At 45.5% G+C, this 18,880-nt stretch overlaps 1 protein-coding gene across 3 annotated transcripts in view; it reads right to left on the bottom strand.

Annotated features, from left to right (window-relative positions):
- Positions 1-18,880, bottom strand: part of KSR2 (kinase suppressor of ras 2) — a 188,782-nt gene that overhangs the window by 67,747 nt on the left and 102,155 nt on the right. For all 3 annotated transcript variants that reach the window (XM_028710438.2, XM_028710439.2, XM_028710440.2), the window contains 4 exons: positions 12,703-12,772; positions 9,761-9,844; positions 7,525-7,592; positions 2,054-2,172 (listed from right to left, as the gene is read on the bottom strand). In XM_028710438.2, the coding sequence (XP_028566271.2) occupies positions 2,054-2,172; positions 7,525-7,592; positions 9,761-9,844; positions 12,703-12,772 (341 nt within the window). The remainder of the gene's footprint in view (positions 1-2,053; positions 2,173-7,524; positions 7,593-9,760; positions 9,845-12,702; positions 12,773-18,880) is intronic.

Genomic DNA, 18,880 nt, shown 5'->3' with positions numbered 1-18,880 from the left:
GTTGTTTGGATTTTATACTGTAACAGTTGCATTGACTCCCTAGTTAGTGTCCAGGGGCAATTTAAAGTGCTGGTGTGACCATATTTAAAGTGCTGCTATTGGTATTGACATATCAACACACACAAACACTCAGATATTGGAGTTCACACATAGTACAAAATTCCACTCCTCCAGTCGTAGCCAGCTCTTTGCTCTTGTTTCTATACAAATAATTTGTATACAATTTGCTCTTGTTTCTATACAAATAAATAGTCATTTATCTAGGGTTTACAACTCAATAATAGGACCAAAATATATCAATTGCACTGCCATGAAAAGTCATGCTCATGGAAAAGTTTTGCCTGTTCTGTCTGACCATCCTACCTTAAAGCAGAGTGAAAACTTTGATTCAGAGAAATTAAGCTCCTGAGCTCACCCAAAGGCTTCCCTCTTCCTTCAAGAGTAAACACAGAGATGTAGGAAGTTGTGTTTATACAAGAGCTCTGTCTGTCTTGCCCACTCTGTTGTCTACTCTAGTCCAAATATTGCCGGATTAAAACTTCCAATGTACCCAGCCAGTCTGGATCATAGATGCTATAGTGACTGGAATCTAGGTACATCACATTTGGAGGGTCACAGGTTTCCCTTCTCTGATTTAGAATTTTTGGAGGCCATCAGCAAGTATGATGATGGGGTGATGTGGAGTAGTGTAGTGGCAAAATCACAGCCACACCCTCTCTCAGCCACACCCCCTTATAAGATTATGAAATAATCTGATAATTCTGCAGGGGGGGGGATTAGGGGTGCCTTGCAACGATCAGCGCAGATCTCCATGTGTTGCCTTTCAGTTGGGTCTACTATTTTCTGTGCAAGCAAATGGGCAAATGATTTGGAGTGCTCCAAAATCTTCTTTCCAAGTGACCTAAGCTGTGTCACCCTTGAAGTTCCACTGTACATAACAAAACTTGCACACCATTCTTTTGAAGCTAAAGCACCTTATGTTTTGGGTGTTCCACAACGCTTAGCTTTGAAGTAGGGAGAGCAACTCCTCTGTGTCCTTCCCTGGAAGGACCCTAGGAGCCAACCCTCAGTGGCTGACTAGCCACCTTTCAACCTGATTGGCTCAAATCAGCACAAAGGGTGAGAAGTCTTCATCTGAATGGTTTAAAATGCTGAGTGTGCAGCTCTAAGTTTCTGGAGACAAGGACCTTGCTCCAGAAATAGGACAGGTCTTCAGCTCCCATGTACCACTATATTTCTGGCTATCTGTTAAAGCTGGGGTGGGATGTCACCTACCCAGTCAGACTATTTGTTCATGAAGCCCAGTCTGCCTCCCCTGGCTGGCAGCAGCTCTCCAAGGTCTTAGGAGCGCCCACTGCAATGCAACATTATTTGTCCATCTCTCGGCTTGACAGCTTCTGCTGCTGTTGAACCAGCTTGCTGCTTAAAAACGCCTGTCCCAACCTCACCCACCCCCTTCCAAAACAGGTTTCTACTTAGCGTTGACCAGATTTGCTGAAATGTATACCAGCCCCTTTGAGATTTGAATTGGCAGATATGCCTGGAAACCCAAGGAGCCATCTGCAAAGTTCTGGCCCAGCAGATGGCTGAACAGACCAGCAAGTAAACTGGGGGATGCTATTTTTCAAAGCAGAAAAAAACCCTGTGCCAATTTCCTCCCCTCCCCACCACAATTCATTTTCATTACAGAGCACTTGTTTCCATGGCAAGCAAGGAAGGGTCTCTTTTTCCCCCTCCCCCATTTATCCAGTAGTTCCACTCATGGAAACATTGAAACATAGTTTTATACTGAGACTGACCATTGGGTCCATCTAGCTTAGTATTGTCTACACTGACTGGCAGTGGCTCTGGCTCTGCCTATCATTGGCTCTGGAGCCACCTACTGTCAGTGTCCCAGTCCCCCCCCCCCCGATCCCAATGGGCACCAGCCACTTCTGACCTTCAGCATACAAAGCTCTGTGCTCTACCATGGAGCTATTGACTCCCTTGGGCTTCCAATGTGACTGGCTTGCAGTCACTCCACTCCCACCGAAGCAACTCTGCAACATCTCACCTTGTTGATTTTGTTGGTTTTGGGAAGCGTCTGGCTGACATGCAGGTCCGAGTATCTGGGGGGCTTCCTCAATGGGTTGTTAATATCACATGGCACAGATTCTGTCCGGACTAACCTTGCTGGATCAAAAAGAGAGAGAGAGACAGAGAGAGAGAGAGGAGAGAGGGGGGGGAGACAGAGAGATAGGGTGGGGTGGAGAGAAAAATAGAGAAAGAGAAAGATCAAGGTTTTAATTTTGCACTTAGTCCACATATCTAAAGAGCAGCTTCCTTTGAAGCTCCTAGAGCTTATGAGTTCAAACCCAAATGAGAAGCTAAACTTCCCCTGTGCCTAACTACTCATATGAGGGGTAGAGAAAGCTCCAGCCCTCCAGGTGTGGCTGGACTCCAACTCCCATCATTCCATTAGCCATGCTGGCTGGGGCTGAGGAGCGCTGGGATCCCACAGATTGCCCATCCCCTTCTTTTGACTTAGGCCACATTCACAGCATACATCTAAAGAACTATGTTGCTACTTTAAACAGTCGTGGCTTCCCTCCTCCCCAAAGAATCCTGAGGGATCTTGCTTCTTAAGGGTGCTGAGAGTGGTTAGGGCGCCTCCCGGAGCTACAATTCCCAGAGTTCCCTGGAAAAAGTGATTGCTAAACTACTCTGGAGCGTTTTCTCATTATCAAGAGAAACCTCAGAGGCCCACAGCACTCGCTTACTTTGTGGGGCTCCTGGCAGATCCCAAACTCCAAGGAAGGGCAGGGCCCTTATCACAGGATATATATTTTTGGCTCTTGAAGGAGCTGCAAGTTATAGCCAGCATTCCTTGCCCTGCCCTCCTCCCCTTTGTGTAGCTAAACTTTCTTCTGATCCCTCTAGCTTCTTCTCTGTTCTTTAGCCTTGTCTGAACAAGATTCCCTCCTGTACTTGCATTCCTTTTTATCCATCATGGAATCATGACTGTATGAGTTGGAAGTGTAAAGAATTTTAGAGTTTGAAGGGTCATCTTGTCCAAGCCCCTGCAGTGCAGGAATCCTTTGCCCAACGTGGGGCTCGAACCCACAACCCTGAAATTAAGAGCCTCATGCTCTACCGACTGAGCTATTGCTCCTGTCTCGCTCCCAGCCAACAATCAACCCTGTTGCTCTGGATGGCTGTATTTGGTGCCTCCCTTGCCCTTCACTTCTGCACTCCCCTTCCTGCCCAACTTGTGCTTAAAGTCGGGTCAGCTGGCTTTGCTTGACCCTCTCCCTTGCCAGCCGGTTTCACTTTGCACATCGGTCCGCATCCTCTTTCAGAGAAAGAGAAGCACTCTGGATCATATCCATTGTACATCTACACTCTGGAGCATTGCCTCCTAGCCTGTGTTTCTTTTGCCCTTTACCAACGTGGAACCAAATTCCCTCCACCATTTGGTTGCCACACACTGAGACACGCGATTTCCTTTCTTTGCAACATTTTACAAGCTGTTATGACCTTCGCCATCACAAATCAATTTCTGCGCCACCGGCTCAATGGGCTGCCCTTTCCAGATGGTTAATTAATATGTCAAATGCTCAAGTTACCCAATACGGGCTGCTGGAGCACTGCAGCCTCCATTGTGAAGTTCGACCGCTGAGTGCCAAATATTTTTTCTCCATCTTTCCAGCCAGTCACAGATCCGTGCTGGGACCTGGCTTCTTATCCCTTGCACTGCTGGTTATACAGGGGCTATTTGTAAGCAATGCTCAAGCCTGGCTAAATCTCTTCCCACCATCACTTTAAGCTTATTGTAATTACTTCCAAATGTCTCATTCATTCTACCCATCCCTTGAGTGTCACAATACAGTGGTACCTCTGGTTAAGAACTTAATTCGTTCCGGAGGTCCGTTCTTAACCTGGAACTGTTCTTAACCTGAGGTACCACTTTAGCTAATGGGGCCTCCCGCTGCCACCACGCAATTTCTGTTCTCATCCTGAAGCAAAGCTCTTAACCCAAGGTACTATTTCTGGGTTGGCGGAGTCTGTAACCTGAAGCTTCTGTAACCCGAGGTACCACTGTACCAGGTTCCTTATTCCCCCGTAGCCCCTCATCCTTTTATGTTCCTTTGCTCTAATTCCTGTTCCACCAAAGATATTCCCACCTAAGCAGTGGTTCCCTCATCCAACCAGGAAGTGGTATAATCACTTCCTGTTCAAAACGGGCCTTTGTCTGAACAACAAGAGTATTCATTCAGTGCTCCATGGTTAGAGATGTCTGAGAATTCCTACAGGAACAGTACAGTATAAGAGAAATGGGTGATGCTCATTTTTTATTTTTTATTTTTGTCCCATGTCTGAACAGAAATTTATCCAGTGGATATGATTAGTATTCACTGTTGTTACTTTCAGTCTGCTAATGATATGTAATTATTTTATTGATTGATGGATTGAATTTATATCCCACCCTCCCTCCCCAAAGAGCCCAGGGTGGCAAGCAAATGTACGATTTAAAACAAAGAAGAATGCAAAAACATTCCTAGACAGATCAAAACATTCTAAAAACAATTACAATTAAGAACATCTAAAATCAGTTACAGTTATCAGTTTAATCTTTTTTTTAAAGAAAAATTCTTCCATCCAATGATCTTATGGATGCCAGGAACAGTATTCTTCCACCAACAAATGTCTGGGTAAACAGGAACATTCTCAAATTCCACCTGAAAGTTAGTAACAATGAAACAGGAACAACTCAAAAGGGAGGGCATTCCACAACTGGAGAACCACCACTGAAAAGACTCTGTCATATAACAGCAGTGTTGAAAGACCTACATTGATTCCCAGTACGTTTCCGAGCACAATTCAAAGTGTTGGTGCTGACCTTTAAAGCCCCAAACGGCCTTGGCCCAGTATACTTGAAGGAGCGTCTCCACCCCCATTGTTCAGCCCAGACACTGAGGTCCATCTCCAAGGGCCTTCTAGTTGTTCCCTCACTGCGAGGTTATAGGGAAGCAGGCAGAGGGCCTTCTCAGTAGTGGCACCTGCCCTGTGGAACGCCCTCCCATCAGATATCAAGGAAATAAACAACTTTCTGACTTTTAGAAGACATCTGAAGGCAGCCCTGCTTAGGGAAGTTTTTAATGTTTGATGTTTTATTGTGTTTTAATATTCTGTTGGGAGCCGCCCAGAGTGGCTGGGGAAACCCAGCCAGATGGGCGGAGTATACATATATTATTATTATTATTATTATTATTATTATTATTATTATTATTACTACTACTACTACTACTACTATTATTAGTGCCAACTGGGTAGCCCCCAGTGATGGCATTATGAAGGCCTCATCTACCCATCATAGGATCTTTATGACTCACCCCCCCCCCCCACTGCATTGTGCTTCCTTTGCATCAAAATGAACAGTGTGGAATAACATAATTACATTTTTTTATTTTAAAAAATCGGCTCCAGCAGACAGTGAGTCAAATAACGTCATTTTCGTTGGGTCAAATGATAACAAAATGGAAATAGTGCTGCATGTAGCAACTATGGGTCAGGATGGAAAGTTATGCCTTCTTCTATCCCTTTCTGTGACTTACAGTGGGATTTAGGGAGCTATTGTGAACCCCAGGATTCTGACTATTGCTGATAATTAATTTGCCATTGATAACCTAAATAATTACAGCCAACGCCTTTCCTTTTCCTGGACGTCTACACCAAAGAGTTCACCTGACTCTTCTCTGCCTTTTCGTTTCCCGATGCAGAAGCCTTACAATTAGGCACAAATAAGTAACTCATTAAAAGCATTTAGCAAAAAAAATTAAGCATTCTCCCAGTGCAGGTGTATTTAGCAAGCATCAAGCAGCAGGAGCCTCATTAGAGCTAAATGAAATGCACATTTCTGATTCTGGATTTCCAAATGGTCCCCCTCCAGGTAATCACTTTGGCATGGGGAACGCTTTAATGAAAAGGCAAAGCCATCTTCCGGCAAGAAAGGCTTCCTCCTGGGGCCTGGGAGGCTTCCTCTTCATATGCATGAAGTGGTCTCCTACAGCTAAGGGAGCTTTTTGCATGAAGCCGTGCTCATGTCAGCTTCCATCCGGCTGGCACTGCTCCTCCGTGTGGTGGGAGGCAGGGATGGTCCAAACCAAGCTGGTTCACAATCCCCAGAACAATGCGCTAAAGGTCATAGCTCAGGGGCAGGGGGGTCTGCTTTGAATGCCAAAGGTTGCTGGTTCAGATCCTGGCATCTTCCAGTAAGGCTGGGAAAGGTTCTTGCTTGAGACCCTGGAAAGCTACTGCCAGTTAGTGCATACCCTCCAACATTTCTCTGATGAAAATAGGGACGTCCTATTCCATTATTATTATTATTATTATTATTATTATTATTCCCCAGCCATCTGACTAGGTTGCCCCAGCCACTCTGGGTGACTTCCAACATATATAAAGCATAATAAAACATTTCACGTTTTTTAAAAAACTTCCCTATACAGTCGTACCTTGGATCCCGAATGCCTTGGTACTCGGACGTTTTGGCTCCCCAACAGCACAAACCCGGAAGTGAGTGTTCCGGTTTGCGAACGTTCTTTGGAACCCAAATGTCCAATGGGGGTTCTGTGGCTTCTGATTGGCTGCAGGAGCTTCCTGCTGCCAATCGGAAGCCGCGTTTTGGTTTCCGGACGTTTTGGAAGTCAAATGGACTTCCAGAATGGATTCCATTCAACTTCCGAAGTACGACTGTACAGGGCTGCCTGCATATGTCTTCTAAAGGTTGTATAGTTTCTGATCTCCTTGGCTCGGGGATTGCATAACTGCATGGCCTGCAACATTTCTCTGATTAAAATAGGGACGTCCTAAGGAAAAGTGGGGCATTCTGGGATCAAATCAGAAACCGGGATGGCTTCTGTAAATCCAAGACTGTCCCTAGAAAACAGGGATACTTGGAAGGTCTGTAGTGGTGACCATACTAAGTTAGACGGCCCAGTGGCCTGACTCAGTATAATGACGGGCTGTGGCTCAGTGGTGGACCATCTGCTTTGCACTAGGTTCAATCCCCAGTGTCTCCAGGTAGGGCCGGGAAACACCTCTGCTTGAAATCCTAGGAAATCTGCTGCCTGTGGTCTGTGTAGAAAATACTGAGCTAGATGGACCCAGTATTAGGCGGCTTCCTACATCCCTACATGAGCAAATGAAATAACAGTTTTTAGAAAGAAAGAAAGAAAGAAAGAAAGAAAGAAAGAAAGAAAGAAAGAAAGAAAGAAAGAAAATGGGAAGGAAAGGGTTAAAAGATCCAGGGCCCGGACTCAGGACCCTCATCGTGTCCCCCTGCCATCATCACTGCAGGCAAGAAAAGAGGAAGGAGCGAAGCAAAGGAGAAGAGCAGGCCTGGGAGTGCCCAGAGGAGATATGTACCTGGCTCGGCGTTTGAAGAAGAAAGAAAGAAAGAGCTACGAAAGGCAACTGTCTTGCTCTGTCCTGGGCTACAAATCAGGCGGAAGATCTCAGAGACACGGCGGTAGCTGCCCTTACCTCCACGGTGGATGATCAGCAGGTGACATGGCGGGGCCTCTTTGGTACATTTGTTGTGGCACTTTAGCCTAAGAGACAGGAGAGACAAGAGCACTTTGAGAACGGCAGTTCGGACTAGGAAGGGCTGTAGCTCAGTGGTCAGAGTATCTGCTTTGCACACAGAAGGTCCCAGATTCAATCCCGGCTGGCATCATCAGGTATAATAATAATAATAATAATAATATAATACCTGAAGGAGTGTCTCCACCACCATCGTTCAGCCCAGACACTAAGGTCCAGCTCTGAGGGCCTTCTGGCAATTCCCTCATTGCAAGAAGTGAAGTTATAGGGAACCAGGCAGAGGGCCTTCTCAGCAGTGGCACCCGCCCTGTGGAACTCCCTCCCATCAGATGTCAAGGAAATAAAGAACTACGCAACTTTTAGAAGACATCTGAAGGCAGCCCCGTATCTGTAAGTTTTAAATGTTTGATGTTTTATTATGTTTTTATTAATAAATCTGACTGGGTTGCCCCAGCCACTCTGGGCGGCTTCCAACAGAATATAAAAAAACACACAACAAAACATCAAACATTAAAAACTTCCCAGTACAGGGCTGCCTTCAGATGTCTATGGAAAGTCATATAATTGTTTAACTCTTTGACATCTGATGGGAAGGCGTTCCACAGGGCGGGCGCCACTACTGACAAGGCCCTCTGCCTGGTTCCCTCTAATTTCACTTCTCACAGTGAGGGAACTGCCAGAAGGCCCTCAAAACTGGACCTCAGTGTCCAGGCTGAGAATGTCCCCTGTCTAAAACCCGGAGAGCTGTTATCAATCTGAGCAGACAACAGTGATTTGGCCCAATAGATCTGACTCATTTTGAGGCAGCCTCCTCGGTCTTTTCTATGTGTCTAGAAGACAGCTCTAACCATTATGCATAAGTATCTCCATGCCCAACTGACCAAAGGGTCAGCTGACTCTGCCTAAATTATTTTTTTCTCTCTCTCTTTAACTATTTGAAAGCTGGAAGGAAGCCAGTAATCAGCTACTTATTCCCTGAGCAGTGCTTGACCTTCGGGGCAATAAAGATATTGTGGCGCTGTGGGTAAAAGCCTCAGCGCCTAGGGCTTGCCGATCGAAAGGTCGGCGGTTCGAATCCCCGTGGCGGGGTGCGCTCCCGTTGTTCGGTCCCAGTGCCTGCCAACCTAGCAGTTCGAAAGCACCCCCGGGTGCAAGTAGATAAATAGGGACCGCTTACTAGCGGGAAGGTAAACGGCGTTCCGTGTGCGGCTCTGGCTCGCCAGAGCAGCGATGTCACGCTGGCCACGTGACCCGGAAGTGTCTCCGGACAACGCTGGCCCCTGGCCTCTTGAGTGAGATGGGTGCACAACCCTAGAGTCTGTCAAGACTGGCCCGTACGGGCAGGGGTACCTTTACCTTTTTATATACAGTATATAATATATAGGCACCCATCGCATCATCATTGTTCTTATTAGCCAGTATGGTATAGTAGTTAGACTGTCGGGTTTGAAATCCCCACTTGGGGGACCTTGGCCCAATTGCTAACTCTCTACCTAACCTACCTCTCAGGGTTGTTGTGAAGGTAAAATGGAGGGGAAGAACCATGCACACAACCTTGAGCTATCATTTGGAACTGCAGTGGCCCTTTGTCTACTCAGACTGCATGCACGAGAGCAACCCGATAGCCATGCTAATGTAGGGTTGCTGCGAGGATGAAATGTGGAGGCAGGAAACCACTTATCTTGGAGGGAAAGTGGGATACAAAATGCTGTAATAAAAAAGAGGCAGATTTCCTTCAGTCAGTCCCCTGTTGGTATCAAGAAGGCTGGCATGTAGCCTACATGGAAAACCTTGCACACAAACTCAGGGTCCGTCATGGCATTTCTAAGCCAAGCAAACTCATTAAGAACTACTTTGCTTTTATTACACATGTATGCATCAAGGAATATGTTAATCCTCCGGCTCAATAGGCTTCAATTTGGAATTCATAATTGCTATTTAATGTCTCATCTTTATTTGTACTTTTGAACTATTATTTAGATGACTGGGATCTTTTGTTTCATTGCTGCAGTTCTTTTCCTCGCTTCTTGGATCACTTGGACGTGTTACGGAGGGGAAGGGAGCTGGGGTGGGCTCTTTTCTATGTTCTCACAGTTGTGTATTTTGCCTGCCATGAAAAACAATAATAATTATTTATATTTGAAAGATGGAGGGAGAGGGAGAGAGAGAGACGTACTTGCAGTTTTTACATTTCAGTCCAAACAACATTCCTTTCCCACAGACAGTGCATGTCTGAGACATCCAATACTTGGTGGAAAACCTGTGCAGAGAGCGAGAAAGAGAAAGAGAAAGGTTGACCTTTGTTAAGTCTTAAGCAAAAGCTCCTTCTCAGAACAGTGAAATGTGTTATTTTTAATAAACCTGATTGTGCTCTGCTCTCCCTAGTCACCAAGACCAGCAGCACCAGAATTGCTTATTGATTCTGGTTTAGGAAGCCGATGCGAATCAATTCTGCTTGCAGCATGTGCCGCTCTATCCTTGAGTGGGAGTTTTGAGCGTGAGGAAGCACATCACAATTGTTAATTTCAGTCAGCTAATCAGGGTCCGTATTTGCTCATTAGAAACCCAGGGAGGTAAAACAAAACCGGTGATCTTAAAAAAAGAGAGCATGGACTCAAGATTTTATTGGAAATGAATCAGAACCTCAGCATGCCCTACGAGCGGGGAAACACCTTAAAAATGCCTTCGCTGCTCCAGGGCATGTCTAGTGAAGCTGTTCAGGTGGTTGAACCCGCATCCCACTGTGTTCCTTTCCTTCCTGTCTGTTACTGGTCCATCTTATTCCCATTTCTTCCAAGAGAGTAGGGGGTGGGGTGGGGGTGGCTACTGGCATAGCATTTACTCAAGGTCAGGTGGTCATAGATAAAGCACAGTGGTTTTATCGACAGAAGCTGGAGCCTTATCTAAGTGATATCAGAAATTGAAATAGTGCTTAGAAGGGGCTTTATTGAGACTGGGCATTGACACACACACACACACACACACACACACACACACACACCAGCACCGGCCTTTTGCTTATCAGCACTCTGCGTCCAAGATTATAATGCAGCAAATTAAACATTCCAAGCAGACTCCAGAGAAAGGTTTTTCTCCAGGCTACTCATGCTGTTGAGTGGCTCTGTCCCTCAGATAGGATGAGGTGGGCAAAAGTGTGGGTAAGGGTTGAGCAAACTTTGGGGCTCAAGGCAGCCCTGGTGTAATTTCCAAAGCACCCTATTGGGATCAGTTCAGATCTCTGGTAAGAGTGAACTGACTCTCTGCTGGGCAGAGACAAAAAAGGGAGAAGGAGAAAGATAGGGGTGTCAGCGGGCCTTTTTTCTGACGGAACTCTCCGGAACTCCGTTCCAGCTCCTCTCAGGCATTCATTGTGAGTTCCAGCACCTCTTTTTCTAGAAAATTGCAGTAGGTGTCAAAAAGAGGGGGAGAAAAAAAGGGGTGTCAGAGAGAGAGAAAACGGAGTGTTAGAAAGAGAGGGAGCGAGGAAGGAAAGAAGAGATATCAGAGAGAAGCGGGAGTCAGAAATTGAGAGAAGAGGGGTGTCCTCATCTGCTTTTGACTCTGGCCCTGCCCACTGCTGGTCTCTGCCCCACCCAAAGCTGGCATTCTGCCCCCCAACAGATGACCCAGCCCAAGAGAGTGCATCCTTTGACAGGAGGGTGGGGAGTTACCCACCCTGATCTGAGTTTAAAGTGATTCAGCTGTAGAAGGCTGTCAGGTTGCCAAAGCCAGTAACTGGGAGAAATAACCACAATGCATTTTCTGGTTTCTTAGGGAGGGGGTTTGCCCAATGGTGCTGCAGCCATTGCTTAGCCATTCCTTCATTTGAGAGTTTACAGTTGGTGTGTAAACAGTCTGGCCTGGTCAGCTGATGCCTCACCAGTGAGCAGTAAATGGGCGAGAGACGGTCTCAGAGGAATCTCTGTGTTTTTCAAATGAGGTATCCAGCAGAGTCCATTTTCAGCAATCAAGGATGCTTCATAATTATAATGGATTTAAGAGGAATACAATATTTCTGTGGCGGGGAGAGAAATGGCATTACACTTTGGGGGGTCCAACTCCCCTCAGAGCAGGAGCCAGCAGCTCTTGGCTCTCAAGAGACCACTGCTAGCTAGTCCTGCCATTTTGCTCTCAGCCAGAAGAAGCCAGATTCCTATGGAGGGGGGACAGTACAGATTCCTATGGAGGGGGGACAGCTCCCTCCCCACCAGGTCTTGGGACTGCATTCCCATCCAGACAGAAGACACAGACGACATCTTCTCCTCCATATTCCCAGTGGAGTTTAATGGGGTTACAAGGGCCTGTCAGTGCCACCTACTGACTGGAGGTCAGATGCTACTATAGAGTCTCTAAAGTTCCAAAACTAAAATTTGCGCCACCTACTGTCGGACTCCCTGTCCAAATAGTCACCAGGCACCACAGGGAAGCAGATATTGGGATGGGTTTGAGGGGGTCCTTGGCACAGCGCCCTTCCATTTGCCCTGGAGTGATGCCATGCCAAGGGCATTGTGGGAAATTAAAATGGCAGCACAGAAATGCAACCACACATTTCCCTCCTCCCAGAATTCTATGGTGATAGGAACATAGGAAGGAATATAGGAAGCTGCCTTGGGTCACATTCATACATACAGTGGTACCTCTGGTTACGAACTTAATTCATTCCAGAAGTCCATTCTTAACCTGAAACCATTCTTAACCTGAGGTACCACTTTAGCTAATGGGGCCTCCTGCTGCCGCTGCGCAGCCGGCACGCGATTTCTGTTCTCATCCTGAGGTAAAGTTCTTAACCAGAGGTACTACTTCCAGGTTAGCAGAGTCTGTAACCCAAAGTGTTTGTAACCCGAGGTGTTTGTAACCCGAGGTACCACTGTACATTTAAATCACTATGATACCACTTTAAACAGTCATGACTTCCCCCAAAGAATCATGAGAAACTGTGATGGTTGCTCATTCCTTACTCCCTGGTAACCATTGGAACTGGACCCCCAACAGAATAGGCAATAATTCTCCCTTACCTGAAACCATAACCCTCCTGAGGTAAACTGTTTCTCAATCATAACATTTAAAAAAAAGAAAGAAAGAAAAATACATATCTGAGTTTTTTCAATCACCTCATACCTGTGTTTAATTGAGTTTCCAAGATCCCGTCGAGGAATTTGCGGGGACCAGCGAGGTACTGAGAGTGTATCTGAAAGACAGAAATTAGAGGGGAAAGAGTTGATCCCAGGCAGTCAGATTCAAAATTATTTCTGCCACAATTGTCTGGCTTATTACATATCAAGGATGCCATTATGAATTCTGAAAAACAAAAATAGCCTTCTAAACAAATCTCAACATCTTGGCATGACAAGTGGGATACTGTGTTGCGGTACTGTGTTGTTGTCGTTTTGTGTGGAGTACAGTCATACATCGAGTTAAATGCGCTTTGGGTTGAGCACGTTCGAATTGCGCTCCACGGCAACCCGGAAGTAATGGAGAGCATTACTTCCGGGTTTCGCCACTCGCGCATGCGCAGACGCTCAAAGTGACGTCATGCGCATACGTGATAGCTGCGAAATGTGACCCGCGCACGCGCAGATGCACCATCGCATCTTGTGTTCCATTCGGGATGCAAACGGGGCTCCAGAACGGATCCCATTCGCATCCCGAGGTACCACTGTATAGCCAGCCATGCCCTTTTCTGGGTACTCCATTCCATCTCTCTTCATCCCCACTCTCTCATTCCCTACCCCAACAGTCAGTCAGGATTCCATGGCCACTGAGCATGCTGTTTGCAAGGCCATCCCAATACATTTTGGCACCTGAGGTGAACCTCCTCCCTGCCAGGGAAGACGGGGTGAATGAAGAACAAGGGGTGGGAGGAGACAAGCAGCACCTCCTATTCACCAAGACACCATTGAAGAGGCGGCATTGAGGGGACAGATCCAGCCTCCAAGGAGTGTGCTGCAGCTGTTAACCATCCTGCAGCAGAAATAGTGAGCAATGCATTCCTTGGAGGCTGGTGCTGCTGCCCCTCTGGATCTTGCTTCCTGAGCCGGTCGCCTCACTTTGCCTCATCCATGGGCAGGGCCGGATTTAGGTTTGATGAGGCCCTAAGCTACTGAAGGTAATGGGGCCCTTTATATGTCCAGCTGTCCTTTGTCCACAACAAATTGTCGCTGTTTTTTGTGTTGAATATATGCTATAAGGGGTGGCGCTGTGGGTTAAACCACAGAGCCTAGGACTTGCTGATCAGAAGGTCAGCGGTTCGAATCCCGGCAACGGGGTGAGCTTCCAGGGTGAGCTTCCGTTGCTCGGTCCCTGCTCCTGCCAACCTAGCAGTTCGAAAGCACGTCAAAGTGCAAGTAGATAAATAGGTACCGCTCCGGCGGGAAGGTAAACAGCGTTTCCGTGTGCTGCTCTGGTTCGCCAGAAGCGGCTTAGTCATGCTGGCCACATGACCCGGAAGCTGTACACTGGCTCCCTCAGCCAATAAAGCGAGATGAGCGCTGCAACCCCAGAGTCAGTCACGACTGGACCTAATGGTCAGGGGCCCTTTACCTTTACCTTTACCTATATGCTATATGATAATTTATGGACCTAATAGGTATCTAAAGCAATTTGCACATAACAAAATAGGTATTTTATCAAAGTAATTGTTATAGAAATGAGCAAACCAGTGATATTTTCGGGATCAGGCTAGCAGGCGGGGCCCATTACTTACATCATAGGAGCCTACACAACACAAAACACTGTTGATGTATGTAGGTTTTGTTTTATTTGGTTTTTAGCTTATATTTTGGAAATGTACATCCAGTTTCTTTTTCTTTAATTTTTTGGGAGACCCCAATAGAGTGGAGCCCTAAGCTATAGCTTGTTTAGCTTACACGTAAATCTGGCACTGTCCGTGGGCTGGCCTAGAGCGGGTACAGCTTTTTAGTTATTTCTCGAAACCTCCTCCAAGTTTGCTGACACTTCCTCTTACGCGGGGGTTTCAGGCATGCAAGGAAGGCAGATGCTCTACCACTGGGCTATGGCCTTTCCCAAGAAGACTTGGTGGGACACTTGTTCCCCTGGCAAAACGTTTTGCACCAAAGGAACGTGGCCACACAAGAGAATGCATAAGCAGATTGCTGCTAATTCTGCTGCCCAATAGATGGAGCAATCTGTTACATGATGAGTTGCTGCGTTGGGATTGCTCTGTTGCGCAACATTAAACCCTGAGTCCCAATTGCGCTAATGGACAGAGAAAACTATGGTAGATACTGCCCAAAGTAATTAATTATTGCCTATTGGCATTAGGCAGGTGCCTTCGCAGGTTTGGATGCCTGCTGAAAAATTTTCTGTTTCAGCAAGCCTACCCAGAACAGACGATTCGATTTCTTTTCCTTTAAATGCTTTATTAATTGGATCTTTAGCTTTAAAGATGGGTGTATATATGCCTTGAATATACATTGTTTTTGAATTCTTTTGCTTCTTTGAACCATGTTTTATATATTTAATGGGACTCGTACACCACTCGGGGAATGTTTTCCAGCAAACAGTTTTAATGAAGGAGTGATATTAATTAATTAATTCAGGGAAAGTGCACGGAGGCAAGAAAACCTACATGCTAATTAGTTTGTTATTTATTTCAAAGCACTTATACACCACTTGTTTGTGTGTGTTTTTTAAAAAAATAAAAGCTCAAAGCAGTTTACAAAGAGAATAAAACAATAAAATTATGAGTAAAAAGGACTCTTCATAACATTCTAGGGTTGCCACATTTCAAAAAGTAAAAACCAGGACACCCCAAAGTGTCCTGGCATTTCCACCACAATTTAACCCCCACTGGTGGTTTTCCAGAGTTTGAAAACTGCAGGGCTTGATTCAATTATTTTTATTTTCATCACAACAAAACCATCTGATACCCGGACGCTTCTGATTTCTTCCTGCCCTCTCTGCTTCTGACCCAGTTGAAATAATATGAAATTCTGTAGCAGACCCTCCAAGTGTCCCTATTTTCCAGGGACAGTCCTGGATTTACAGAAGCTGTTCCCAGTTTCTGATTTGAATATCCCGCTTTTCCTTAGGATGTCCCTGTTTTCATCAGAGAAATGTTGGAAGGTATGGAGTTATGCAACCAGCCAAGGAGATAAGTAACTATACAACCTTTAGAAGACATCTGAAGGCAGCCCTGTATAGGCAACGTTTAAAACGTTTAATTATGTTTTTATATATGTTGGAAGCCACCCAGAGTGGCTGGTACAAGCCAGTCAGATGGGTGGGGTATTATTATTATTATTATTATTATTATTATTATTGAATAGGACATCGCTATTTTCATCAGAGAAATGTTGGAGGGTATGCTATAGGCTTCCACGTGTAATAATAATGATAATAAATGCATTGTTTACCCTAGAGAGAACGATTTATAGAAAGAGTATTTGGGCACAGTTACAAGCATTGGCTTTATTTTAACAGCAGAGACTCTTGGGTACCGAAGTGAAAATCAAATATGATTCTCGGAGACCCAAATGCCATCCATTAGGGATGCAAGCTGGGCCCACGGACATCTGACCACCTGAAACAGCCAGGCAGACTCCAGCAGTGACCCCTGGGTTTCCTATGCACACCTGTCAATCCTTCAGCAAACACGCTCCCGGGGTGTTTTTTTAACATAGGATATGAACGCCTCTGTTTGCTTTCATATCCCATTTTAATATTGCAGGTTGAGGCGTTCTTAATTATGTGCCATTTCAGAAGGTTACATTTGCATGTGGCTTCCTGTGAGGAGAGCAGCGCTCCCTCTGCTGCTCAGGAATAACTCCACCGCATCAATGTGCATCTCAACAAAATGCGGGGAGGGGAGGCGACCGCTACGCAAAGACCCAAGAACTGCCACATTCAGAACCATATATTTAAAGCACGGTGATACTTTAATGGTGCTGAGCTCTCCTACATTGGATACTAATAATAATAATAATAATAATAATAATAATAATAATAATACTACTACAGTGGTACCTCGGTTTTCAAGGGACATGGGTGGCACTGTGGTCTAAACCACTGAGCCTAGGGCTTGCCGATCAGAAGGTCGGTGGTTCGAATCCCCGCAACGAGGTGAGCTCCCGTTGTTCGGTCCCTGCTCCTGCCAACCTAGCAGTTCGAAAGCACACCAGTGCAAGTAGATAAATAGGTACCGCTCCGGCGGAAAGGTAAACGGCGTTTCCGTGCGCTGCTCTGGTTCGCCAGAAGCAGCTTAGTAATGCTGGCCACATGACCCAGAAGCTGTACACCGGCTCCCTCGGCCAATAAAGCGAGATGAGTGCCGCAGCCCTAGACTTGGCCACGACTGGACCTAATGGTCAGGGGTCCCTTTACCTTTACCTTTACTTTTTAATAAACCTCTTTCATGTGTTTTGAGATCTTTGTAGTTGATCTGTGTTCTTTTGATTTGTGTAAGGCACCTTGAGCCCCAGTCTATAGAACAGGCAGCATATTATAATAATAATAATAATAATTAATAATAAATATAATAACCATGCTTTTTTCTTAATCAAAATGTTTAGGGGTACTCTCATTTTCCTACTCATATTGAAATACTGCCCCTCAATGAGGCCAAACCTAGATTCACAAAATGTTTAGGGGTACTCCTGCATCCCCCCAGAAAAAAGCACTTATTATAATATTAGTAGCCAAACACATATCCAACAGCAGCCAATCAGTTTCCTTCAGGTATTACCCAATGATTGGGGGGTTTCAAAGGCAAAAGTGGGTAGAGCAATGAATGAATATGTTACCTTTTATTTTGATTTTTTTTCTTGAGTTAGCAACTACATGGAAAAATTCAGAGAAGTGAAAAAGAACTATGTTCTGATCCACACGGCAAATAACAAAGTCCTCAAGACAGCCTGGTCCTCAAACCTGTCTGTGATGTCCTGGACAAGATACATATCTGCTGCTTTGTGGTTCTGCTCGTCCAGTATCTGCTCCCCCCATTTGAAGATGGTGTCAACAAGATTTGCTCCTTTCTCTGTTGGGGAATTAATATCTTGGGAGCTAGGCGTTAAATAATGATTACCTGCTGACAGTCCCAGAAGAAAGCTAGTTTACACCATGCAAGGATCTGGTCCATAGAAGTACAAAAGGACCTTTTATATTCTGAAATGCTGTTTGCTCATCACTAAATCACATTATACAAATGTGCCCCTCCTCTTCTGCCCCCGCCATCCTTTGTGAAGCAAACAAGCGGACAATTAAAGTTACTTACCTGAAGTTAAATTAAAACCTTTGCTTTATCACCCACAATTTATTTCTGCTAACGTTCAGCTGGCCTCAATTAAATCACGCTGTTTTAAAAGAGATGGGGGCAGGGTGGGGAAGTGGCTGAGGGGATTTAATTACTTTCCGTAACATGCTCATTGTCAAAAAATTATTATTAAAGTGTATCAGGAATCATAACCTCTGAACAAAGCAGCGAGACCCTCCGTGATTCGCAGGTAATTATTTTCATTACAAGGATGATGGATGGAGGATCTGAGATATTAACAATACCCCGCACATAGACACATGCACACTGTGTTCAGTGGAGCATCAAGGGAGGGAGAGGACAGAAATGTTGAACTGGAAGAACCTTGATGGGTTTCGGGGGGGGGGGAGAGCTGTTTTTAAGCTCATTTTGTTTTTAATCCTCAAAAGATGGACTGGCAGCGATTTCCTCTAAAAGAACATGGAAGCCATTTTACACACTCCTTGAACCTCTAAGCCAGGGTTTCCCAAACTTGGGTCTCCAGCTGTTTTTGTACTACAACTCCCATCATCCCTAGCTAGCAGGACCAGTGGTCAGGGATGATGGGAATTGTAGTCCAAAAACAGCTGGAGACCCAAGGTTGGAAAACCAAGCTCTAAGCAATGAAGTTGCAGAGAGGATTCTAATATCAGATGTCACCAAAGCTAGCTTGGCTCTGGGACACAAATGAACTTTGGGGGCTTGGCAATGCCAAGCGAGCATGAGAAGACTTAAGGTTGTTGTTGATGATGATGATGATGATGATGATCTGCCTTGGGTTTCAATCCCCAAAATTAGTTTCTCCCCAAAATAAAAACAACCAGAAGATTTGGGGACAGCACAAGGCCCATGGAGAGGGGAAGAGAGGGAGGATGAGTCCTGCTACAGAAGCAGGAATCATTCTGCTCATGCAAGGATTTAGCTGAATCGCTCCTCAAATTTGCATCCAGAAAGGGGTGGACTTGCTCTTGAGCATGTGGAGAGAGCATCTTCCATTCAATTGAAAGCAGGCTTTAGAAATGAACCTGGGATTCAGAAGGAGGTCTC

This window comes from Podarcis muralis, chromosome 16 (assembly GCF_964188315.1).
Source record: "Podarcis muralis chromosome 16, rPodMur119.hap1.1, whole genome shotgun sequence".
In the NCBI taxonomy this organism is placed as follows: domain Eukaryota; kingdom Metazoa; phylum Chordata; class Lepidosauria; order Squamata; family Lacertidae; genus Podarcis; species Podarcis muralis.
This window is presented reverse-complemented; position numbering and strand designations above follow the sequence as displayed.